Here is a 27,538-nt window from a genome sequence, read left to right on the forward strand (position 1 = left end):
AATATTTAACTTAATTAAATATACCCTACTTAAAGGGATTTTCCATGATGGATGGAAAGTAAAAAGTGTTTGTGTTTAACTATTTTTTGTAATTTTCAGTGAAATTCTTAGTTTTCTGTAATTTTCACTGAATTATTTGTGGATATAGGTGATGTGGAAACCGAACCGAACATTCCATGTACAGACATACACCTTAATAGATTTTTTATAGACATATGAATATTTAAATAAAGCATTTTGTTAATATTTTAAGAGTGAATATTTTTTATTCTACTCGTAATAATATCATAATGGTAGAGATCAGCATTTATATTAAAAAAGGAGATTGCTAAGATAACTCTTAGAAATTGCGCTTAGTATGCAGGTACATACTATAATCGAAATGGCAGCAGGGTAAACAGAAACCGGAACTGGTAACCTAGTGTTAAGACACTCCGTTTTTATTAAGACACTTTCATTGCCCACTTTCTGCCAAATTCTGAAGACATAGCGAGTCGATTGGAGGATCTCAACGTCGTTACCAAAGCGAGGAAATAAAAGAATTAAGTATTTTATTCCCCCGAGTGGGAATCGAACCCAGAGCTTGCGACTGAAAACTTGCAATATGTATTTTTTGACATTTTCATATATTTTTGTCAGATCCTGTGTCAGTTATATTCATTTTATATATATTAAAATGCCACCATTATAACATGAAAATGAATCTTTGTTGAAGAGACCAGGTAATTAATTATATCTTACAATATACCCGATTTTGTGCGGGTTCTGAGATATAGGAATGCATTGTTTTAAGATAATATAGTAATCAGATAGTTTTTTTAGTGTTATGCTTATTATATTCTATTTTTATCATGGCCGCCGTGGCATAGCGGCACAAGGGTGTGGCTGTAACGTGACGGTTGTGGGTTCGATCCCCACTCGAGGAAGTGAAAAATTTATTTACATTTATATTTCCATTTCTTCACTGTGGTGTCGAGGCAAAGCGCGGCGTTGAGTTCTGCTACTCAACACGCAATACCTCCAGAATTCGGCAGAAAGTGGGGAACGGAGTGTCTTAACACTAGGCTCCCTCTGCCTACCCTGCTGTGTGCGGGATGGCAATTTTAAACATGGTAATGTCCTATAAAATAAGCCATGTCATATACTTTAATTTTGACAAAAAATACGTTGGTCTTAGCTGCGAGTGGCACTACCTCGCACGCTTTACATTAGTCTTTTCAACGTTCACCGGTTAATGAAAATTTCAATTTTCTTCGTCCATTCATGTATGAATAAATCAGTCACGACCAAACATAATACCAAAATATATTTTGTGGGGAGAAAATAAAGCGAAAATGTTGCTCGAATTATTACTTTTGCAAGAAATATATATATACTAGCGGCCCGCCCGCGACTTCGCCTGCGTGAACTACGTTATTATTAATTTTTGCATTAGCATTAACCTAGCATTTGTAGTAACGAAGTTTCAACCTCAAAAACAACCCCTTAGAAGTCGAATATTGCAAATTCCCGTCTTAGCGAGCACCTACATCCTAAAAGTAGCTCCTATACAAAATTTCAGATTCATAGCACATGTAGTTTCTGAGATTTCGTGATGAGTGAGTGACCTTTCGATCTTATATATATAGATATATATTCGAGAATGGTTTCGTATCTGCTTCAAAAAATAAAAACAAAATATGTTTTAATTTATGATGTAAATTTCGAAATAAAGTCTTAACGAAACTAACCAATATAATTACTTTATATGTATAGATTTGAAATATATATTTGCAGACGTTAGTACAATTAGATTTGGCATAGTCATTTTATATGTACCTAATTAATAGCTTTATTCAGTAATTTGTCATATTTTAAACAAATATATAAATCTTATATAACAATTATTCTAACTATTCGATATTATAGATTAATTTAATAGATCGATTAAATTTTGGTAGAGGAATCCTAGTGTTAAGGCACTCCGCTCCCCACTTTTCGCAGAATTCTGTAGGCATTGCATGTTAAGAAGCGGAACTCAGCGCCGCGCTTTGCCTCGTCAGTCGACACCAGAGTGTTAAAATATGAAATTAATTTTGCACTTCCTCGACTGAAAATCGAACCCATAACGTAAAAGTAACACGAATTACTACTTCACTTAGTAAAATTTGAACTTCACTATTTTTACATAATATTTAGAATCGCACGCTACAATACTATCAATATCACAATTACCTCATGAATGGGTCAAAATAATTACGGGTTAGGTCTGCCAATGATGTCTCACTCGCGCCGAGTTGGTGCGATTAAACGATTCAATTTGCGAAGTGCCAGGCGTTAAATAAAGCCTTTGGAGTCTATTTTCCACTGCACAGGGACCAAATGGGGCGGCGAATGGAGGAAGAAATCTATAGATTGATATTATTTATATAAGAGGTAACAAAAATGCGGATTTTTGTAATTTTTTTTTTCCTTTTGTTTGAGAGAGATGAATAAGAAAAACCTTGCAATTAAGCCAATTAAGCTTGCTTAACGTGGCTACGAGATTTGCTTATAAAAAACCAATTATCCTCAGGCCGCCAAGGCGATTCAAGGAAGGCTCTAACAAAACGACTTTCGCTTCATTTAAATTTAGTATTAACATAAGGTTCTATTCTAAGAATGAAACGTGTACCTAGATGTCATTAATTTCATTTTATTAATTTCAATTCATATTGAAAATATAATAACAAACGTATAAAAAATGGCATTCATAGGAATTCATTTATTTTTTTGTTCTGAACGAATAAGCATATTCTTATTAAATTAATATATTTTTTATAATAAATAAAATACTTTCGATATTATAATTGTTTATTAATAACTTTCACATTTAATTAAACAGTTCATAATAAGTATATTAGCAATTTATAAGCTTGGGTTTTTTGCTATAAATTTTCAAAGTAGTTTTGTATATTCAGAATGTGACCTTTCAATAATTGGATTTTTAACCGATTTAAAAAAAGAGGACGTTATCAATTTAACTAAATGTTTTTTATTGTATCTATGTTCACTGATTTCTCAGCCACTTTTGAATAGATTTTGATGATACTTGTTTTACATGTTTCAGAAGTTGTCCCATACAAATTTTATAACTATTGGTTAAGCAAAAACTATGAGTTAACAATACTTAACTAGTAATTAATAATAGTTATTATATAATACGTTTTTACTGCAGTACGTTCCCATCAAGCCATCATCATCCATCTTATTTTTACCTTTTTAAATTTACAACTTAAATTTTAAATCGTCTATAAATAATTTACCATTTTTACTATCGATCATAATTTTAATTATTGGAATGATAAAAAAATATTTATCTTAGTCGCAGTAAAAGCACTCGATTTACAAAAGCCTTCCTCGTCTAAATAATTGGGCAGGTCAATTCCAATATAATTTTTCATAAAAAATTCTCGTATTTTATTCCGGAACTTAGTTTTTACAATTTTCTTTTTCCGTAGAAGATAGATAATACTATTAATTAATCTTTTTTTATTACATTTAACTAAGATAAAATATTTTCTGACGTATGATATATGTATATATGTATATTGCTAGATAAAACAACCTTGTTTTACAAGGGAGCTCCGTTCGCTACACTTGTCAAGCCACTTGCAATGATAAAAAATGATAAAAAAATTTATTCAGTTTACAATACCAATTGTATTTTTTATTTTTTTGCATCATAGGCATTCACGACCGCTTCATCGCCATACTACAAACAAACACAATGTAATATTTTTTACGCGTTTTTTTACGTTCAATTTTTGAGGCCAGTCGTAGCGCAGTGGCACAAACGTGTGAACGCGACAGTTTGTGGGTTCGATTCCCACTCGAGGCAATTAACTATTTAATATTTTAATTTGTGTTTAGAGGCAAAAGCGCAGTGATGAGTTCCTCCACTCAACACATAATACCTCCAGAATTCGGCGGAAAGTGGGAGCTGGAGTGTCTTAACATTAGGCTTCCTCTCTCCCTCACCGTAGGTACTCTGCTAAATGCGGGATACAGCATGAAGCTGATTGTTTTTGATTCAATTCTTCTTTTCTTCATAATGCTAGTTAACTATACCTAATACAAATCATCACATCACCCGCGATGCCGAAGAGCTCTAAAAAACTATCACGGCCCTCGCATGCCGGTGCTTTGCAATGATGTTCGAGCGAAAATTCGATACATAAAAAATGCACGATGCAGTTAACAATGTATAAAAACGCCGATGACGCCGCCCTTGCAGCTCGAGGAAAGAGATATTTGCATACAAATATATGCTGAATTATCTATTTTCAATAATATATAATTTAAATTAATATTTCTTCGTCTTGAACTCGCTTTCTTACCTAAAGGTGGTTTATAAATTTAAATAAATATATTTTTTAAAAAGCATTTTTCTCGCCTGCGTAATTTAAGCCGACAATTTTTTATATATATATATAATAGAGAGATGTCTACATATACAAATATATCTGTATAATCTCTACGTATAATCTTTACAATGTAATGCGAAGACTAAAACACTATATAAAGTAACAATTTAACGCTGTCTTTTATAAATAACAAAATTTATAATAGAAATTGGCTTTATTCCAAAATTTTAATAGGTCTTTGGCAGGGAGGGTTCAAAAGATTGTAGATATGTAAAGCTATAGTCTTCATTTTACAACAGAAAATGTTTTTATGCAAGCATTTAGTAACTAAAACTGTTATTTTTGCAGTTAATTCATTAGAATTCCCCATACTTTATTTCACCGTGTCTGTTTATAAATTTTGAAAAATTTCGTATTAAATAATACCTAATTTATTAATACTAATTATATTCTGTTTACATACTTAGAACCCATATACATACATACGAGTATATACTCAAATAAAAATGCAATATAAAATGGGCATGAGATCTAATAAGCAAACTAGTTATTGAAGCCCGTCGTGGTGCAGAGGCGAAACGAAATATTTACTTAAATTTATATTTCAGCTTCTTTGCTCTGGTATCATATTCTCATGGTATCATCATCATCATCCATCTGGTATCATCTGATATCTAGGGAAACGTGCAGCGTTGAGTTCCGCCACTCAACACGCAATGCCTCCAGAATATGGCGGAAAGTGGGAAACGGAGTGTCTTAACTCTATGTATCCCGCACACATTAGGGTAAGCAGAGGAAACCTAGTGTTAAGACACTCCGGTCCTTGTTGAGTAGCGGAACTTAACGCCGCCTTTTGCCTCGACACCAGAGCGAAGAAATGGAAACATATATTTAAATAAATAATTTCCTCCAGTGGGGATCAAACCCACAACCCGTCGCGTTTACAGTCACACTTTGTGCCACTGCGCCATTGGACTCTAATCATTATTCATTTATTCATTATTATTGAAGAATACAAAGTTTTAAACACATTCATATAAAAAGTTTAAATATAATTGAAATAAATGTGAAATTCAACCTCATGCTCGTATTTGGATTAATTAGTTGGCTGTGACTTTCTTTGCTTCGTGTTCGTGTAATTAAACGATTTTAAAGTGTCAGTTGAGTAGAAACAAGACAAGTGCTTGATACATTTGTAATGAGTTCTCTAAAGTAGGTCAATTTGTTAAAAGTAGTAATATAAGAAGAAAATAAAGAACTTACGTACAAATAGAAGATAAATTGTAGGTATAACACACAGTCCATACGTGTAAGACAAACTCCTCTTAGTCCAGGCGTTCCAGCAGAATATGAAATGAGTACTATGTCTACTTGACCTGCTACGTTGGCTGGATTAAATCTTTTAACGTTTACGTCGTTTGAAACTAAAACCCTTATGGTTACCGCCTTTCCTCAAAGTATCATCAAGTATAATATACGTCGTAATATAATCAAAAGAACTTTTTTATATTTTTTATTGCACAAAACAAAATATACTGAAATTTTAAAAAAAGAAAAATTTAGTTGACAATTTAGTTTAGGTGGGCTTATTTCTAAAAAAAATCTCTTCCAGCCTACCAGTGGAAGTGGATATCTATGAAACAGCGGGGAGAGTATAGTGCAATTAACAGTAAAAATAAATAACTTTATTTTCTAGAAATTTTGAAATTTGTCAAAATTATTTGTATAGTTCAGATATACTCGTATACAAATAGAACAATATAATAAGAAAGTCAATAAAAAATATCCATATAATAACACGCTTACCTACTATAACTTGCGACAAAACGTCCAAATCTTAGGCGGATACTGAAGGTTATTTAAACTTATAATTTTGAAACCAATAATTTCGTTTAACTAATTAAAATTTAAAAATTTTCCTTAGTACTTACTTAATTATAATCATTTTAATGTTGTCCATCTATCTATTTCTCACATATATAGACAAAATTACATTATCAATTATATCGACAGCGGAAGTCATTACGAATTGAAGAACAGTCGAAAGTTTACTGGTAACACATTACTGGTACAAATAGTGCAATGATTGGAAATGTAATAATGTAAAACTGGAATGTGGTAAATAGCTAAGTGGGGGGTATTGATTTGGTCGAGACAATAAAGGCCAGCGCACCGAGATTGGTCTTCGTTACATATTAATGTAAATGGCGGTTCTTGTTCGTGTTCGAGTTCACGGCACTTGCTTACCTACTGATCCTTATAAAAGGTGTATTGCCACCTTATACTCGTTGTCTTCCTATACCTTATATTAATACGAAATTATATTAAATAAGATATTTTTTTATTTATAAGAATGTTGTGTCTACCTGTTTTAGGTAATATATCATTTTTATTACCGCTAATAAGGCATCCCTTCCCACTAGGGAAACTTAAATGGCTATATTAAATAAGATAAACAAAGAGGGAGAATTAACGACGAAAATCGCTCAATCTCCAGGGAGTTCCACGCATCAGAGGTGCTTCAACGTAATTACGAGTTAGGGTTGCCAATGATTTCTCGCTAGCTCCACGTTCGTTGCTACGATTAAGCTGTTCAATTTCGAAGTGCTAGCCGTTAAATGAATACGTACCCGCCCATTTTACGGCCAGCAAGTTTAAATGATCAAAAATATCATAGATATAATATTGATGGAATTGAATGAGATTTGGAAAATCCATTTATCCGACCTTGAAGGAATTCTTTAATCTTTCTTGGGAAATAAACCTTACTACAATTAAGTCAATCACGCCTGTTTAACTCGATTTCCTTTTAAGAAACCCATTACAGGCCGCAGGGACCATTTCGAGGAGAGCAACGAGCTAAATTGCTCCGAGGTGGAGCCAGTCAATTTAAATGTTAAAGAAGTTTCATTAAAAAAATAGACAATGCAAATTTTATACTCGGATAGATTTCTTTGTTAGTTAAAATCTACAATATAGTTTAATTGGAAGATTTTAAAATTACTTTACTGTGTTTACGCCTATTTTATTATACACCTAGGTGTATGTAAGAAATGTTTTAAAAAGGTTTTTAAAATTTCTAACACCTCTGGCTATTTTTTGATCAGTTTAATATTAAATTGTGTAACAAGCCAAAAACTGGGAGAAAAAAAGACAAACCAAAAATTAATTCAATAACGCATTCAAATTATTTTTGAAACAATTTTTTTTGTACTTTTAAAAATAAGTATAACTATAATATTTCCTTTTAATATAAAATTTCCTTTTAATATGGAATCTGCAGAAGAATAAATAATAAAAATAATAAACTTACATACTTACTTATCATGCAAAATTATATATATAAAACAGATGAGATAATTTTATTTTCTCTCCACCTTTACATATTTAATTTTGACGATATTGATGCAAAGTATTAAAACATTTGGAATCCAATTTCAAAGTTTCCGCTTGAAAATGGTTGGCGCTATTTATTTATTTTAAGTGCTTTAATCTCCCAATCTTCAACATAAGCTCTACTTAGATAGAATTTTTGGGAATGGGCCAAAAATTTTCTCATTATGTATAACATGTTACTAGGAATTGTTTGGCTTTTATAGGAACATAGGCCATTGTAGATATGTAATTTAAATAGCCTAGCCTAGAGTTCCTGACGTAATGTTTTACATCAATTGCTAGTATTGAGGCCAGTCATGGCGAAGAGGCACAAGTGTGTGACTGTAAATGCGACTGATTGTGGGTTTGATTCCCACTCGAGGAAATGAAATATTTAAATTTTTCGTTTCTTGGCTTTCTCAGTGGTGTTTTTCTAATTATTTTTATATTATAATAGAAAGAAATGCTAATATATTTTTTGCGTCGCGTTGTATCCCGCAAACAACAGGATAGGCAGAGAGAACATAGTGATAAGAGATACTCCGTTTCCCACTTTCCACCGAATTCTGGAGGCATTGCGTGTTGAGTGGCGGAACTGAACGCCGCGCTTATTTCCTCGAGTCGGAACAAAAAACAACAACGGCCTCAATCTAAAGATAATATATTAATATTTAATTAAAAAAAAACCATAGTAATTATCATTTACAAATGAATAGAAAAATAATTTTAGTCTAAGAATATATGACTTGAATGAACTATTCCTATCGCAGAAACAATGAGGTGACAGACGGCAAGGCGATTATGTCTGACGTACTCGTAGTTGCAGGCCGACAAACATCTCACTATTCTCACACAACGAAGGCTTACTCTCTCAGTATTTTTTTTTGCTTTTATTTCGCAAAACAAACTTAGAGACCTATTAAATGAAATATATCTCGTAGACGTCGCCTTTAATACGGATTATAGAGCTATTTAAAATAATAAAATTGTTATGAACGCGTGAATATATTTGTATGTATTTTTTTCAACTTCACGCTATATCCCGCTTGTAGCTTCAAGGTAGGAAGGAACCTGGTGTTAAAACTCTCTGGTCCCCTTTTGAATCTGAATATTCACGGCATTGCATGTTGATTGGCGGATCTCAACGCCGCGTTTTTTTTCCTTGGTACTTTTATATGCTATAGGAAGTCTAAATAATAAAAGTAAAAACTTAAATACGAATGATATTGTAAAGTAAAATCATATTATTATTCAAAATCTATTTATTTTTGTCTATAAAAGTTTAAAGGGTTTCGACTATAAAAACTAACGTGCTGAAACGATGAGAAGAAATCGGCCATTTCAGGCGTAGAGAAATGGTTAAAACATGGAATATGGAAATAAAAATATGCAATTATAGTATAACAGCTCACTGTAGGTTGATAAAAATTCAGACTTCGAGATGCACTTGTAGAAAAGATAAAAGGAGGTGAAAAATATTACTAAATTAATATTTATTTTTCATATAATTTAAATTTTTAGAATAACGTCATTTATTATGCAACTATCACAGAAAATGATATGATAGATGTAAAAATTATGGTCTCATGGAATCTGTAACTTCCGTTACACTTTTCTAAATAGTAAATATTCTTTAATATAATAAAACCACATATGTATTATTACGACGCGAAACACTTTTCTTTTTTTTTAGCTTCGCGCTGTATCCCGCATGTGAATGGAAGGCATAGGAAACCTAGTGTCAAGACAATCCGCCCACCCCCCCCCCCCTTCTATTTTTTGACGAATTTAGAAGGCATTGCGTGTTATGTGGCGGTACTCAACGCCGTGCTTTATCTCGACACCAGAAAGAATCAGGAGGCAATGAAAATATAGAATTTTTCTACATATCTAAAATACTTATATTAGATTTTTTTATACAGAACGAAGCTTACAAATAAAATAATATGTCTAAATATAAATGAAACAGTAAATCAAGATATGTAATGAAAACTAGCCTTTTGCCCTCCAGCGCCGCTCTGGACTTAACATCCTCGTCCCTCGGGAAACTTTTGTTTTTTCCGGATAACATAGCCTTTGCGAGGCAAATACCTACGCAAAAAGTAAGGCTATTTGATCAGTAATCTTTTGAGGCCGGAAAAACGTTATGATGCCACGTTCGTGTTGTTGGAAGGTCGACCTTGCCCTGGTAAATGTGTCAAAGAACCTAGTGCCTGTTATAATATCGACGTACTATCATAGTACACGAGTCTACGATGTATTTTAACATGAGTTTTTCATATATAATGTAATGTTATGTATATGTTTTTTTATAGTTTTTAGTATAGATCCAAACTCTGTTAATAAGGTCTTTAATTTTCGTTATTAATTCACGTTTAATTGAACTTAATAGCTAAATAATTTTTATCTATTTATCAGCTTAATGCTGCATCCCGCATATAGTATATAGCATAGTAGTTCGGTCCCCACTTTGCCGAATTTTTAAGGCATTGTGTGTTGAGCGGTAGTCAACGCCGCCTACCACAGGAATTAAATGAAAATATTAACAAATAGTAATTGATGGAAGTGGAAATCGAACCCATCTTCACGCAACAGCCACACGCCTGTCCTAGCGCCACGAAGGCCAAATCCCCGGATTTTACTGAATTTAGATCCGGATTAAAAATTAGCCGTCTAGTAAAGTATGGCGTTAAATGTTGTGTTCCAATGGTATAAAAAATATATGTTTTCACTACTTAAAAATCAAAATGTATCCCGCAGGGTAGGTAGAGGGAACCTAGTGTTAAGACACTCCGTTCCAAAGTAAGATTTAATTTTAAAAAGCCGTAGAGTTACAACATTTTTTTATTATCTATTTGAAACACTTTTATATTATCGTTGAGTAACAATGTACCAGTTATCTAATTAGTGTTTAATAATTAAATATTTTTAAAACATTCAATTTTTTTACTTTAACTTTTCTTTTCAAGTCGACCTCTCTTAATAGCTACTAAGGTAAGCTTTTCGTAGCAACTTTTTAATTTTTAGCTAATATTTAATTTTTATATTAAAAAATCTTTTCCTTGTTGTTCTTAATGATATTAGTTAATATTAATATAAGTGAAATAAAACAAACTTAGTAATGAAGCATCAATTTATTTTTACAGTATTTGGCAGTTGCGTTTGTAGCAAGTAAAGAAAAACAATAAATTCTAAATATGTATATCGTCATAAATCTAAGTCTAACATTTATAGCGGATTCTATAACTTGGGTGAGCTTTATGACTGTATCTTATTATTTTTCTTTTTATATAAAAAAATCACAAAACTTTCTTTAATTCGTTCTAAGGAATCTTTTTCTGAATATAGTAATTTCTTCACAAGCGCTTATTTAAGAAAATATATACGTAACTGCTCTAAAACGAAACAATGAAAATGAAAGTATTATACAAAATTAAATATAAATAATCTAGATTAGTTTTCAAATATACATATTTCTTCATCTGAATAAAAATGTGATGACATCTGGACAAATTCGTTGTAATTATTATTATTAGATATTATATTTAAATTATAAACAACCCTGCTAAAATATTTCATTAGGACCGGATTATTAATAGTAAATTTAATATAAGATAGTACTTATCATAAATTGTATTTACATAATAAATAAAAATATATTAAGTAGAATAAATTCAAAACAATAAAGGATTATTTGGAAAATAAAATGTCGGCAGGTAAAACAAATTTAAGGGTTCATACGCTTTGCAATCTATCATTGCACAAAAGAAAGAGATCCCTAACAGGCTGGGGTTTCTAAATTGTAGGTCGCGAATCCTTAGAGGATCTCGTAACAAAATATGGGGGTCGGTGAAGATACCATAATTATTACGCCGGGATTTCACCGGAAACGTCAGGTACTTTAGTCAGGTTAAGAAAACATTTATTAGCAACGGCACGAATTTCGCGTATTACAATTTTTACTGCCTAATAAATTAAATTTTAAAGCGGTTTTTCGAGATTATTTTTTTTTATATAAAAGTGGATCGACTGAGTTATCAATATTATAATTTATGGTAATAAAATTGTAAATAACGTAGTGTTTCTTAACAGCTATATAATATTTACAAATGGTTATTTATTTTTTATTGGTAACTTAAAATATTTTTTCACATATATAAAAAAAAAACAGCTATACACAATTTTTAATATAACATTCAAATTATTTAAAAACGACTCCTATTTTTCGAAGCATGTTGAATTACTAGTATAGGCAGGCCTACAACGTCTGGCTTTATGCAAAGCTTTATTAGATCAACATTCATTTGCAAAACCATTCATACTATTTTATAAAGCAGATTTGCATAAAAACACTTCTACATATTGAAATATAGTATAGTATTATAAAATCTAGCATATTATATGTTATGTGCGTAATTAACAGGTAAATATGAAGTTTAAATGGAATGTTGATCTCGTACGAGTGATTATTGTCTGTTCAGCCGAAAAGAAAATTTTCTATTTGAAAAACTCATACGTTTATAATATATTATATTAAAAACAAGAACTTCATTTACACTTAAATTATCAAGAATGTACACGAAGTGTTATTATTCGGTGAATTAAAAGCGTTACGTACAAAAGTTTTTCTAACTTCGGAGCGGCTGCCGAGTTTTCTTTTTCGTAGTAATCTGTAAAAAAATATTTTTTAAGTAAAGATTGACTGAGGATGGATTATGAATTTCTTTTAAGTCATGATTTTGTATATGAAGTACTTTCCCTTTTTGTATAATATGTATTTACTTTCCGATGAATTTTTCCAGAACTCAACGCCAGGCTTTTTGTTTTGGTGCCAGAGCAAAGAAATGAAAATATTAATAAATAATAATTCATTGTCCCAAATGGGGATCAAACCTACTACTTGTGTCTTCTGCATCAAATTTGCTATAAAATATAGACTATGGAGGCATTATTTTTTTCACAAAGCTCTCTAACGACACTCATTCTTAATTGGACATCGTTTGAGTGCACGGAAGATCCTTAATCCCACTTAAGCACAAGGAGGATGTCGTAAAGATCAAATATTTTATAATATAAAGAAATGTTTATACATAAAGCATATTTAAATAATTATTATTTTGTTTGTTTTTTTGGAGGAAAGTCGTGGTGCAGGGGTATAAAAAAGTGTGACTGTAAACGTGACAGGTTGAGGCTTCGATTCCAATTCGAGGAAATATTTAATATTTTAATTTCTTCGCATCGATATTAAGGCAAAGAGAGGCGTTAAGTTCCGCCAATCAACACGTATGAAGCAGGAAATGCAGAACACAGAATTAAGCAGGAAATGATAGATTATCTCGGTGACGGTAGAAATATATTTAGTTTTATTTGAATTAAAGTCTACCCCATAATTCTAATGACGTGTTGAGGTTTTAACTACGTAAAAAAGTTGACAATTGAAGCCCTATAAACATTGTTCTACCAACTCAGTGCGGCAATTTTGCGGTTTTTGATCGATATTTCACACCTCCTTATACATTTATTTCTAGAATAGCCGTCAGCAATTTTGTTCTACTAAGTCCAATGTGGTCGCACAACCGCCATGATATTTTTTTAAACGTCACTTATTTAAGAACACTTGGGCTGCTGAAACGAATCTAACGATTTAAATACGTACCTACAGCGGTTCTGGAGATATGAGGTAATAAAGAATATTTCATACATACATATATAACCGCGAAAAACATAAATATAGTACAAAGAAATGTTACCAAAATCACGAATTTGTTCACCATATGCTTCACCTTGGAATGTCGAACTGATTGCTTCGTTTGATTGAAATATTTGCAATTGTCCTGTAAAAGAAGTTAGTAATATTTTATAATAGTAAAATAAAATAAAATAATAATTCTTAAGTAGAATTCATATCTTAACTGACCTTTCTTCCTTATTGTTTGATTATCCAGAATAGATTTCTGCGTAGTAGTGAAAGCGGATGGAGGGGCTGGTATTTCTAAAAAAAGACATACTTGAGTACACAGTCAATTTAAATTAAAACGCCTAAGTTATTTTCGTAGAGGCCACGTGGCACAGGGACACAAACGTGCGACTGTTAATGCGACAGGTTGTGGTTCAATTCCGACTCCAGGGAATGAAATATTTAATATTTTCGTTTATTCGTTCCGGCATCGAAACAAAAATGCGGCGTTGTGTTCCGCTGCTCATCATGCTATGCCGTCAGATTTTATCAGAAAGTAGGATACAACTTAACAGAGTGTCTTAACACTAAGTTCCCATGTTGCCTCTGCCTATCCTGCTATGTGTAGGATGACCATGAATCTATAAAAAAAACTAATTTTAAATGAGTTTTAAATACCGTCAAGCCTGATGATGCCATCGGTTTCACCCAAAGAATTTTTCGCAATACATTTGTAGAAGCCAAAATCTTCTTTGGTGATGTTCCGTATCTTCAGCATCATAAATTTGTTATAACCGCTATCAACCGGGAACGCTTCATACTTGCCACCTACAATTTCCATTTCTACTTAAATATAAAACCTGTATATAAAACCGGATGGTCCGTGCCCATCTCAGAATAGTCTGGTGCCCTTCCCAGAAATTTTACAAATAAAAAAATGTTTTGAAAACCTCAAGATATAGAGTCATTTTATCTAGAGAGATACACATTGCTTGTTCCTAGACGCAAACCAGTGAGCGCATTTGATAGTTATGAGATAAATGGACTGTTGGAAATAAATGGTGTGTGATCATGTTATAGGTACGAATGGGGATGTGGATTTCACTAAGGGGTGAATTTGTGGTCTCAGAACGTGGATACCCATTTGAATTTACTGTCTTTAGATTTATTAGGTTGTGGACAAGTTTAGGGTATAAAGCGGAGAGAGTTTCCGTGCGTGTATGGATTGCTTGCTGCTTGAAGCTCCCTCTACGGTGCCTACCCTACGGTGTGAAGCTGGATATATATACATATTATAATTATTTTAATTAAAGAATGCTCTGTGGGAACCACACAATGTTTCACGTAATTTCTTATACCCAGGTTGCAAACAAGGTTAGGGAGCACGTCTAAAAGATTTTTTATATATCTTTCTAACAAGTGAATGAGTGTAAGATCTACTAATTTTATTTTTTAACGTCACGCTGTATCCCGCAAACAGCAGAGCACCTATCCTAGAAGGTCCTTAAGACACATCGTTCAGACATTGCCTGTTCAGTGGCGGGACTAAACGCCGCGTTTTGCCTCGATACCAGAACGAAAAAAAATTAAAAATGAAATATTTCTTTTCCTCGAGTGGGATTCAAACCCATAGCTTTTCGCTAGGACTGGCCTCACTAATTTCATCATCAATTAAATTTCCCCCAGACATTCCAATATAAATATTTAACAATAACACTGTACCATAAAACAAAATACAGAAGAAATACCAAGATATTATTTTATTATATTCCAATTTAGCCAGCCATTCGATCGCAGCCGATAGACAAAACAATAAATCACGTATAAAAGGAGAAATCGAACGAGATTTTGTTTTCGTATTTTGATCTTAAAGAATGTCGACTCATAGCGAGGGGTGAATGTTAAAATATTTTTAAATAATATATATATTTTTGTATCTATAATGTTTTTGTTCAGATATAGGTTTTTTATACGACCATACAAAAATATATATATATTTTGTTTTTTATGATAATATATATTTTTGATATAACGAGGCCAAACGTGGCGCAAGGGCTCAAGTGTGACTGTAAACGCGACTGGTTGTGAGTTCTATCCCCACTCGGGGAAATGAAATATGTATTTAAATCTATATCTTCATTTGTTGGCCCTAGTGCCGAGGCAAAGCGCGGCGTTGGGTTCCGCCACTCAACATGCAATGCTTCTAGAATTCTATTCTTCTAGAGTGTCTCAGCACTAGCTTTTCTCAGCCTAGTTCTATTCTGCACACAGCAAGATGAAAAGCGTGATGTTAATTTATTTTGATATAACTTTTTTATGAATTGATAATTGCTGTACATAGAAATATACTTTATATCTTTAAGATATGTGTATATTATACAAAATGATGTAAACAATGCAGGTAAAGCAACATTATACTGCATAAATAAGATGTAAGCCACAAGAAAAGTTTTTAAAAAACACAGAGTTTACTGAAGTTAATTTCCCTTGCAAACGGCAGTATGACGTCGCCGGTGTGAAGTGAAAAGTTGGGCGGACGCCGGCCAAAACTATAGTCCGTATAAATTTGGAAACAAGTTCAAATAACAAACCTGTGCTAGGTGGAACTAATTACAATAACTTTTGGGGTATTTTTATTATAATCTATTTATATTAAAAAAAACAGCTTCACGCTTTATCCCGCAGCAGGTTAGGTAGACGGGTCTTAGTGCTAAGACACTCTGTTCACTTGGTTTTTACCCAATTTTCCCAGGTATTTCAATCTGAGAGGTGGAACTCAACGCCGAACTTTTGCCTTGATGCCAGAGCGAAGAAGTGTAAATATTAATAAATAATACTTCATTCTCCCGAGTGGGGATTGAACCCAAAATCGTCGCGTTACCCTTGTGCCCTACGCTACAACGGCCTCTGTATGTAATAATTATACTAACTATATATAAGTACACTGTGGTTAGTACAAATAATTGAGAATTATAATTTACAAGTAGGCATACAGCAAAGGTATACGTTGTCATATTATTAATGGTAATAACAGATAATTTTCATACACTCGTAATAAATTTAATGATTTCATACCGGAATATCAATTAAGGAGGGCTAAATAATGTTAGAAGCGCGAAGCGTTAGTAGCGCGTTAACAGTTACTTTAGATTAGAATTAATATAATTTTAATTTCTAGACCTAAATATATGTTTTTAAGAAAGCAGAAATAGGAATTTGATTTTTTTAACAGAAATCTATTTTCTCTTCTAGTTCTACTTTTAGTCACTTTACACAGTGTCGTGCGTATAGCAAGGTAGGCAAAGGAGACTTAGTGTTAAGATACTTTCCATCGAATTTAAGAAACATTGCGTTTCAAGAGGCGAAACTTAACGCTACTATTTTCATTGTTTTCATTTCCTAGAGTGGTAATCGAACTCACAACCGTCATGCTTGCGTCACTATGCTAGGACGTCAATGCCTCTTAAATATGAAATTTGACAATATATAAAATCATTTATGTACAGTGAATTTTCTCAAATACCTAGTTGACTTTGTTATTTGTGTTATGAATACTAGTTAAAAGGTGAGCTTGATCATAATGGAATCACATTCCGTAAATTGTAGAAGGATGCCTAGAAGGTTGTGCGTCGCTAGCTTGTGTAGGATAGAATTAAAAAATATTGAAAATAGGTAATAAAATGACTCAGAAATGGATAAAACGATATTATTTTACGTTGCTAGTTATGTGTGTATTTCGGAAGTATTTATTCTACAGTATATAGATTCTACTGTACGTAGATTTGCCTCCCACTTAGGGGGATGATATCAAAGGTTTTTTTTTAATTTGCATCGCATTGAGGTCCGTTGTGTGATAGATTGTAGGTTCGATTTTCACTCAAGGAAATGAAATATTTTCATTTTCCTTGCTCTGGGAATGAAGCAAAGTGCGCCGCTTAATAAAGTATTCGTCGGCAAGAGTTAACCGAAAATGTCTTAATCGGAACGGAGTGCTAACTTTGAGGGGACCTGGGAAAGGTTTCCTTCGCCTACCCCGCTTTTGCGAGAGGCAGCGTGAAGATAGAAAAAAACACGACATGTTCCTATAATTGGGGTAAATCTAAAAACAAGGTGAACCACTGTGTTATCTCTGCTAGCATCGCATGTTATCAAATAAACGTAAATATCGAAAAAAAATACTAAAACAACTTAGTAACTAGTTACATAGTTGTGTGGAAACAAAGACAAGATCGTAATCGCTAACACCTTCGAGACTTGATTAATCTGACCAAACTTTGCTAGTGTACCTCATAATGGGTTGTATAGGTCAGATACCAATCACTTTTTACCAGAACTCATTTATTGTCATTTGACTAAACGACGCACGAATAATATTATTATTATGTTTGTTAATCTAAAAATAACGTTAAAATAATATTGGTTATTTACTTAGAATTGAAAAGTTATGTTTTTCTTCATTTTCTTCATTTACTTTATATATTCACTCTACGCCATCGCGTTTTAAATTAGTTATTTAAAACATTTTATAGTTGTAGGTTCTATTTCCGTTTCAGGGTATATTTATGTAAGATTTTATTGTATAAGTTAAAATACTGACTGACTACTTTTATTCCTGAAAAAACTAATTAATTACAATGGGTGGTTATTATTTCTCAAGAAGAGTAAGATCTAATTATCTTTATAAGCTTTATTTGTAAGTGTCGTAAATAAAAATTCTAACAGTTTCATGTTAGTTATTGCTTTTATTTGACTTCATTGGAACAAGCAGTTTGTAGAATTTCTCTTTACTAATTTCCACTATATGCTTAGTGAAAGTAGTAATTAATTCAAAACATATGCCTTTTATAATATAAGCTGCGCTTTGTAAAAATAAAATATATAAGTTTATTCGTTAATCAGCTGAAAATAAGGTAAAAATTTACAACTTTTACTCCCCAAAGGAATACGAAACTGTACATTTCCATTTCATAAACAGCCTTCGTTGGCGCTTTTACCAATTGTGTCGTACACTTCCTCCATTCGACACAAACTATTTTCATTATCAGCTCATAAATCAATGATGAATAGCGGTATTATATTTGACAGAGACACATGTTATTTAAGCTGACATGATAAATGTTGTTTCAGTTCTATTGTGTTGCTCTGTTGTGATTAGTACTTGGAAAGTTGAGATTTGAGCGTAGGTATTTACGTTCTCAAACTTTAACGTGTACCTAATATTATAGTTATTAGTTGTTTAATTCTATGTATTAATTAGATAAACTTACTTATTGTTATAATGCTGCTATTACTAATTCATAAATAAATAAATATAAAGGAAATGTGATGATGATAAAGAGGTCTTCGTGGCCCAAGGGTACAACCGTGTGACTATAACGCAACGGTTGAGGGTACGATCCCACTCGGAGAAATGAATTGTTTTTGAATAATTTCATTTCTTCGCTCTAGTACTAAAACAAAAGCGTTAAGTTCCGCCAATCAATACGTAAATCCTCAAAAATTCGACGGACAGTGGAAAACCAAGTGTCTTAACGCTTTCCTCTATATACTTCGATGCATGCAAGATACAGCCCGAAGCTAAAAGAAACGTTTAATCGTGAACGTATAAAGTGGATAAATTCAAACAAATCTCACCGGAAATGATCATATCCCCTTTATCCGTGGTCCAGTAGTTGATTGAGGATGGGTAAGCTTCCGTGTGACACTCCAGCGTCACGTCTTGACCGATGTACGCTCCTTCCAATTGATTTGGAATAGACAACATTGGTGGAACTGTATAATAATAGTATAATAAATAAATCACTTTTAGTAATGCAAAATGACACAATTATTTTTATTATTTAAGTAAATTCCAACAGTAAGTAAATTTATCGATCAAATTAATTACCACAGTATACAACACAAATTGGATTTGTTAACGACCTCCTAACCAAGTCAATATTGTTTTAATAATAGACACTACATGTACACGTATTATGTAAATCGGTTACTAATTATTAAACTAATAACCGTTATTCGACTAGGATTATCCATCAAGTCTGCGGCGTTATTGGATCACATCAGCTTATCTAGTCGTATGCAAGTTGTGAGTTCGATTCTTAATCGAAGAAATTGTTTTTTTCATTGCTTCGCTCTGGTATCGAGGCAAAATGCGGCGTTAAGTTTCGCTCTAATACAATACACAACAGAAATTGGATTAGTTAGAATAACAGACATTACAACATATATGAGTACATTGTTACACAAGTTTTTAACGTAAATCAATTAGTAATTAATAATAGTTATAAAACTAATAACAGTTATTCGAAAGGGTTCTCCATCAAGTCTGCGGGGATTGGATCAGATGAGCTTATCTACTCACATTGAACCATGAGCACGATGCGTTTACTGATCGATGGAGGAACGCCGTTGGATGCGATACAGAGATAGGCGCCCATGTGTAGCCGAGATACCTTTGTTATGGTGAGCGTTTCGCCGTCAACAACACTTACTATAAACAAAAATGGCATTGTTAGTTTTAAAGAGCATCATCAATTTTAAAGACGTTTATTTATACATACAATATAGAATATCTATCATTATGACAGTAATATCGTTTGATTTTCTTTTAATATTTTACATTTATAACGTCTTATAAAACGATAAACGCCGACAAACACATGTAAAAGTATGACTCATTGTCACGTTCCACCGGAGCTGAGCGTGCAAGCGAGAGTGAAACAAATAGAGAGGCAAGATTGGCCATCACACAAGGGTTAAGTTATCGAAAAATGTAATTTTCTTGTAAGTTTAATTTTCTTGTTTCTCTAAGTCTAAATTTCCTTTGTCTGTTTTATATAAAATAATGATTATTGAGTGATAATAAATGCATTTTTTATGGTGTTATTACGTAAAATCATAGTCCGTAAACCGACTTGATACACCACCAGATTTTTAACGTTATACATTTTTGCCATACCGCAACTTAGCATTTGGTAAACTTCGTCTTACAAAAGCGAGAAATGAAAATAATGTATATTGTTCCTTTTAAAACTCATATAATAATAAATTTAAATACCACATAATGTGTTACACAACGGAACTTCTTGTGAAAAGGAAAGCAAAAGTTTTGCTCTTATTAAAGTTGTGCTGCAGTTATGAATAGACTTATTGGTAAGTTGGTTACAGCACTTAGGGTACTGCCTGACAGCCGTGAGCTAGACTGCCTTTGTCCAATACTTTTATCCGATTTTTTAATGGGTTGCTTGCACAAGCTAATTTTTTTAGCTCTGATTTAGAAATAATGTAAAAGAATTAAGTAAATACTTTATTGTTATGTTCTTTAAATATCTTAAGAAGAAGTGTTATATTTTTTATTTATAATTCAATATATATCATACCAGATTCTCCATTATAATTGAAATCTTGGCCATCTTCCCTCCTCCACATCACATACGGTTCAGGGTAACCAGAAGCTCGGCACACTAAAGTCACGTCCGTGCCTTCTCTCGCTACCATGTCAGTGGACGTCATGTTGTCGATGATTGATGGAGGCACTGGACAACGATGAGTAATTACTTATATATACGGAAATGTTTTTGTTTATTAAAAATGTTTTATATTATATTAGGTATTTATGATGTGCAATGAAATTATAAATACGAAATTCAGCAATTCGTATCTTATTTATTGGGGAAGCAATTGCTGAATCATTTTTATCAGCGCTTGTTATGTTCCAAAAATAGGGTGTAGGATATTTTTTTGTTTGAGGAGTAAAGTCTGTATAATTATGTTTTTATTCAGTATGTATATTTTAAGGTCTCTCGTGTTGATAAATGTTTAATTTCTTTTGTTTTTACCTACGAGTATTATGTTCCGCCACTCAAAAAACAGAGTCACCAATTAGGGCGAAAAGTGAATGAAATACTAATTAAAAAAGTATTATTAAAAACAAGTTTTTATTTAATTTCTGTTGTATTGTATTTTATAAATAAAGCCATTTTAATTAATATCCATATTAGGAGGGTTTTGCAAAAAAATCTAATCCCATTTTGTATTAAAAACAATATTGATTATAATTATGCAATTCCATTGTCATCATAACTGAAGTCGTAATTCAAATTTTAGCTCAATCGAATATAGGGAAGTAGGTCAATATGAGCTTGTAAAATTCCATACACATTAACTATAAAAAAAAGAGTGTCTTGACAATAAGTTCCCTCTGTCTACCTTACTTTGCGTTATTACAATTTTTGAAACTTGATTTTTTTCGCTAAATTAGTAGATGATATAAAGGTCTATATAGAACATAAACTTGTCACTACTAGTATATCAAATAATTCCTGAATATCCACCGAAACACGACACTTCAAGGTCGCGTCCCTGCCTTTCCTTGCCGCTTCCGTAGACGTCACTTTGTCGATGATAGATGATCGTATTGGACAAGCCGATAAGTAATTTAAGAGATTGGGATATCTTAAGCTCTAGTTATAGCTATAACATTTGTAAAGTATATAATATTTAAGTATATTATGTATGTATCTAAAAGCATGAAATTGTTTTTTTTTTGTTTTTAATTTCACGCTGTATCCCCTAGCCAGCCTAGCGTAGTGATAAGACACTCCGTTCCCATTAAGACACTTCCGTTCCACACTTTCGATGCTGCGCTTTAATATAAAACAGTGTAATATAATTGTAGTACTGTAGGATAATAAATATTCTATACCAAAAAAAATATTCTACACCGCAGTAATCAAATTTGTCAGAATCAGAGTATGCGGATATCATTCAAATGTCCGGTGCTAAACGAGTTAATGTTTGTAAAAATAACAAATAATTTTACTGCCTTTGTGTAAAAAATAATGTATGAATACAAAAATGTGAATTTAAAAAAAAATCTCGGAAAATAAAGAATTTATAATTAAGAAGCTATTCGATGTTTTTGCTATTCGACTTATTTCTCATATCAAATAAAATAATTTTAACGGATATATTATGTTTAGTTCTTCAGCCTTCAGGGCTAATGTGTGAGTGTAAGGGTTCAAAACAAGTTTATAAATGTATTCATATGATTGAGATTACAGTTAATGTTATGTCTTAACTTAAATCAATAAAATCTTTTAAAATTTCTCCATCTCCAAAGAAACAAAAAAACGCGTCTATCTCCACCTCAAAGGTCGGTAACGCACCTGTAGCTCCTCTGGTACGTGTAATACCAGATCGTGGGCGGTGGTGACCACTTACAAACAAGTCGCCCTATACGCCCGTTTGCCTTGTCTTTTTCACAAGTAAAAAAAAAACGAGGAAAACCATTTGTTTCTCCAATCAACACTTACCCACTACTTGAAGATATCCTTTCCTGGACCGCATCGGGTCTGTGTTGACCTGACACATATACCATCCGCGGTCCACTTCTTGAACATTCTTTATTTGAAGGAACCACGAGCGGTGGTCGTTGTACGACAAGCTAATTCTCGTGTTTTGAGTTATGATGTTATGATGGATGGTCAGGATGGTTTGAGTGTCCATACGGACCCAGGCCACCTAGGAGAAAACAAGAAAATGTTAAAATTACAAGTCATATTCTTAATATATAATTATAAAAAATAGTGAAGTCGTGGTGCAGGGGCACAAGCGTGTACTGACTGTAAACGTAACAGGTTGTGAATTCGATTCCGATTTCGATAACTCTGATGTCGGGGCAAAGCGCGTCGTTGAGTTCCAATACGCAGCATACGTTTCCTCTAGAATTCGACAGAGAGTGAGAAGCGGAGTGTCTTAACACTAGGCTCCCTCTGTCTACTTTGCTACATGCTACATACAACAAGAAGCTAAAAATAAAACATGCTCTACATACGATCATGTTTGTTTTAATTAATATATATTTTTAGTTATAATAAATTTAATACCAGAGCGTAATAAAACATTTTTCAACATATCAAATTTATAGATAACAAATACATGTTTTTGGTATCAAGTTTTTTGCATTGAGATATTAATTTAAATTGCGTTGCGAAAATAATTTTATGTTAAGTGATAAGGTTTCTGCAATGAGAACAATATGACAATTATATATACCTACGATACTACTTTATATAGATACTAGAGACTTAAACGCGGCTTAGTTCGCTTATTAGTTTTTATATTATAGACAAAGGATATTAATTCTTTAAAAATATAGTATACTATATCTTTTCTAATACTTCTAAGAATATGTGTACCAAGTTTCATAATAATCGGTTGAGTAGATATGGCGTTAAAGCGTAACAGACAAACTTACATTCACATATATAATATTATTATGTTTAATATTACCTTAAAACCTCTTAAGTTATCTACGACGCATGCTAACAAAGCGTCTCTGCCGACTGTAGCTGTAACATTTGGTATTGGCTCGGCGAATCTTGGGTACATAGATTCTGAAATAAAATAATTATTAGAAATTTCACTTATTTTATTGTTTATATATATTTGAATAATAAACCAAGTTCATATAGAAAATTTATAAAATACTTTTTAAATTTTAGCCATTCCCCTTTTCAGTATAATTGCGCGATGTGGTGTTCTTCTTTTTTAAGAATTATATTTTAGTTTTATTTAAAATTTGCTGGCACAAAAGTAAAATCATGAAAGGCAAGTAAGTACTGCCTTTAATTTCAGCCACAAATGAAAAGAATTATTTTTTCATAGAAAGCAAAATATAAACACAACTTTGTTGAATTTCAGCTAAATCGCTATATTTTTAAAGAATTTTAGTAAATTTTACGTTTGATCTACAGGTTTAAAAAATTTAAATGTCTAGATTTAAACGAAGAATTTTGAGCAAAATATCATTGACTCTAATTTTTATTAAATATTTTCTCAAAACTTTAAATTCCTTTATTTATCAACACAGAAAATGACTTCAAACAATTCGACACAGAAATAAATTCTCAGAAAGTTAATTGAATTTACAAACAAATGTATAGAAAATTGGACATTAGTATGAAAGTCGCGTCCGTCCGTACCGTGTTCACAGGTTAAGGACACGACAAAAGGTGGGTGCCGTCGGGTCTGGCGGCGAGGGGTGCGTGATTTATATGTAGTGGTTCACGACAAATAGCGGTTTGTCGGCGTATCACTCTTTCTCCGGCGAAATAATGTATCACCGGCCAGGTTCGTTTAGAATATTTCTTTTTAGTTATATTTTTGCTGTATTTTAAATATATACCTACATGTATTTATTGTTTTACAGTTTCACATAGCAGGATAGGTTGAAGGGGCCAACGAATACTGGAAGCATTGCGTGTTGAGTGGCGGAACTTAACGCCGCCCATTACCTCGATACCAACGCGAAGAAATAAAAATATTTAATATTTAATTTCCTCCGAGTGGAAATCCAACCCACAACTTATCGCGCCAGTCGTAGCTCAGGCGCACAAGCTTATTTCTGTATTTAGTTATTGTCTATAATAACAAATATAAAAAGCTAAAAAAATAATGATAAATATCTCATTTCATTAATCATTGTCTGACATGAACTATCAAAATTAATGATGAGTCCTAACTAAGTTGTCTCGAAATTGGTTTCTGATTTCAAAAACATTGTTCTACCATTGTGTTTTTAGAATGCCGTTATAGAATTGATAGTTATGACGGAATAGCTTGTTTAATAACGAAAATAAATATTTACTAATTGGTAAATGAAGCACGGTTATTAAGACGTTAGACAAAATTAAAAAAAAACGAATGAGTTAAAAAATATAAGTTAGGTTAATAATAATTAATAATAATGCTCATTGAATACCTACTTAATAAAAAAATATTGTTTAAAACGAAGTTTTACGTATATATGAATCATATTTTAATTTGAATAATATAATATATTTTTTTGTATTAATTAATTAAATATTTGTCCATAGTAAAATTACAAGTTGTTTATATATAATAAGGGTAGGTACGGTGGTTGGTGTCGTATATCTGCAACCCGATCAATTTGGCTCAACCGTTAAGCGATTATCCTTAGATGTCCGATAACCGAGGCCGACAAGCCTTCCGTTGTATGGGGATAATATGACCGCTATCTACATATGTATAGATAATATCTATCTATTATTGTTTATAATTATTAAAATTAATATGTTATTTTATATATTTCTTCGCTCTGGTCGCTCCGACGCAAATCACGGTGTTGAGCTCCGCCACTCAACACGCTTTGCCTCCTGAATTCAGCATAAAGTAGGGAAAGAAGCGTCTTAACATTAAATTCCCTCTGCCTGCTGCGTGCGGGATACAGCGTGAAGTTGATTTTTATGTAATTTAGCAAACTGTCAGAACTAAATATTTTATATAATTTAGCAACGTTGTCCATTCATTATTTTAAAGTTTTCTATTTTAAAGACATGCGGCACTAGCGGAGGCGGGCACAATTATCTTTAGAACCGTTCCAGTAGAATTTTAACGATGTCACACAAAAGTGCCGAAAGGACTTGAAGTGTTTTTTTCAGTGTTATGCAGTTTTATCACAAAGAGAACTGTCTTATAAACCTTGGACCTAGGAGATTAAATACGAACGGAGTCGCGGCTTTTTCATAGTGCTTTTGCTGAACAAGATAACTATTTCATGGTAATTTAAATAATCGATGTTGAGAAGAAAGCAGCTGTGCCTTCCCGACACACGAATGATAAATACACGTTTTGGGTAATAATAATCCTATTCATTAGTTAAGGCGACCCACTTGGAAATTCAAATAAGTTTAACAAAATTGCTTTATGTTTGCATTGAATTGAATGTAATTATGATGTACGTCGTTGAATTTATATATTTCAAATGAATGATCTAACTAATTAATATTAAAACTTTAAATTTGATCCATAATTTATTTTGTTTTAGTTAAAATTGAAATAATTTTATAATTCATATATGACTTCCCATTTTGGAAATCGCTAACATTTTTTAAGTTTTGTTTACATACCAAGAATTATTTTTTGGGAAATATTTGGAAATGTATTATAACAGCAAGAATAAGCTGTAACAAGTGTAAAAAATTCGACCTAGCTACTAAACATAGTATAAGAAACTTTCATCTGCTTCATTGTTTACAGCTCTTGGATGGTTTCCAATAGGAACAGGTTCGAGTCCCGTTACGTTTACATTTGGAAAACGTCTCCTATTTGATAAATAATGTAATATTTTATTATTATTAACTAGGATTAATTTTTAAGTTGAGGTAATCTTATTCTTAGAATTCTAAATATTTATTGTTAATGGCCATTAAAAACAAAATATTTGGAAATTACCTCTTCACCACTTCAAAGCGATTAATATCTGACGACTTAAGCCGTGTAAAAGCATTTTTGTTTTGCTTCAGTATTTTAATATTATAATTTTTACATTCAAATAACTGTTTCTTTATAGTATACCTTTGGTTTAGTACACGTATTCCTTAATATTAACTATACTCGAGACCGGGTGTGACTGTAGCACGACGGTTGTGAGTTCGATCTGAATTCGAGAGAACGAATTATTATTTCTTAGTACTTTTATTTCTTCGCACTGGCAAAGTTGGGAACGGAGTGTTTTAACACCAGGTTTTCTCTGCCATTAGATATTTTTAACAATTTTCTAAGCTATATAAAATAGCATTGACTTACCGTCAGAAACCTCTATAGGAGCTACGGATACAACATTCTGGGCGTTGTTAAACTCTCGACCTGCAAATATTTTATATGTTATATAAATGGGCTTACAAAGTTGTATATATATTATATCTTTAACAATTTAAAGTTAAAATTAAATATCATTTAGAATTTAACTATATTTTTAACGTGCTGTTTATCTGAGATCTTTAATTTACTGTTTTTTATATTTCTAATATTTTTGTTCTTCTATTCTCCTAACATACACAAATTATAAGCTAGCAAATGATTACGAAGCTAGCAAATGATTACGAAGTAAAGATATTAAAATCAATATTATATAACGGGCTTAATTCAAGAACAACTAAGACTGTGGAACTTTCGAGTATGCAAATTAAAATTTGTGCTAAAAGAGACGTTATTAACCAGTCATTTCCCGTTTACTTGCCGCGACAATTCAATCCAATTAGCTGTGATGCACAAGCTCTTCCGAGCTTAAATTAAA

The 27,538-nt window shown here is 32.2% G+C and overlaps 2 protein-coding genes across 4 annotated transcripts in view; one reads left to right on the forward strand and one right to left on the reverse strand.

The window, feature by feature from the left end:
* LOC146539977 (lachesin-like) overlaps window positions 1–27,538 on the forward strand; it is a 194,706-nt gene that overhangs the window by 18,235 nt on the left and 148,933 nt on the right. The gene's annotated exons all lie outside the window — the stretch shown is intronic.
* LOC146539978 (lachesin-like) overlaps window positions 10,880–27,538 on the reverse strand; it is a 28,280-nt gene continuing 11,621 nt past the window's right edge. Inside the window, exons 2-11 of one of the 3 annotated variants that reach the window (XM_085207691.1) lie at window positions 27,049–27,108; window positions 23,731–23,834; window positions 22,752–22,959; window positions 20,817–20,972; window positions 19,799–19,927; window positions 19,072–19,209; window positions 14,116–14,280; window positions 13,678–13,752; window positions 13,511–13,594; window positions 10,880–12,430 (exon numbers count right to left, since the gene is read on the reverse strand). In XM_085207691.1, coding sequence (XP_085063817.1) covers window positions 12,327–12,430; window positions 13,511–13,594; window positions 13,678–13,752; window positions 14,116–14,280; window positions 19,072–19,209; window positions 19,799–19,927; window positions 20,817–20,972; window positions 22,752–22,959; window positions 23,731–23,834; window positions 27,049–27,108 — 1,223 coding nt within the window. In that variant the 3' untranslated portion in view covers window positions 10,880–12,326. The remainder of the gene's footprint in view (window positions 12,431–13,510; window positions 13,595–13,677; window positions 13,753–14,115; window positions 14,281–19,071; window positions 19,210–19,798; window positions 19,928–20,816; window positions 20,973–22,751; window positions 22,960–23,730; window positions 23,835–27,048; window positions 27,109–27,538) is intronic. The other 2 variants (XM_085207692.1, XM_085207693.1) reach the window with 2 other exon arrangements.

The sequence above is a fragment of the Heliconius melpomene genome, chromosome 3 (genome assembly GCF_056956725.1).
Source record: "Heliconius melpomene rosina isolate 202511_hmr_F chromosome 3, ASM5695672v1, whole genome shotgun sequence".
NCBI classification, from domain to species: Eukaryota; Metazoa; Arthropoda; class Insecta; order Lepidoptera; family Nymphalidae; genus Heliconius; species Heliconius melpomene.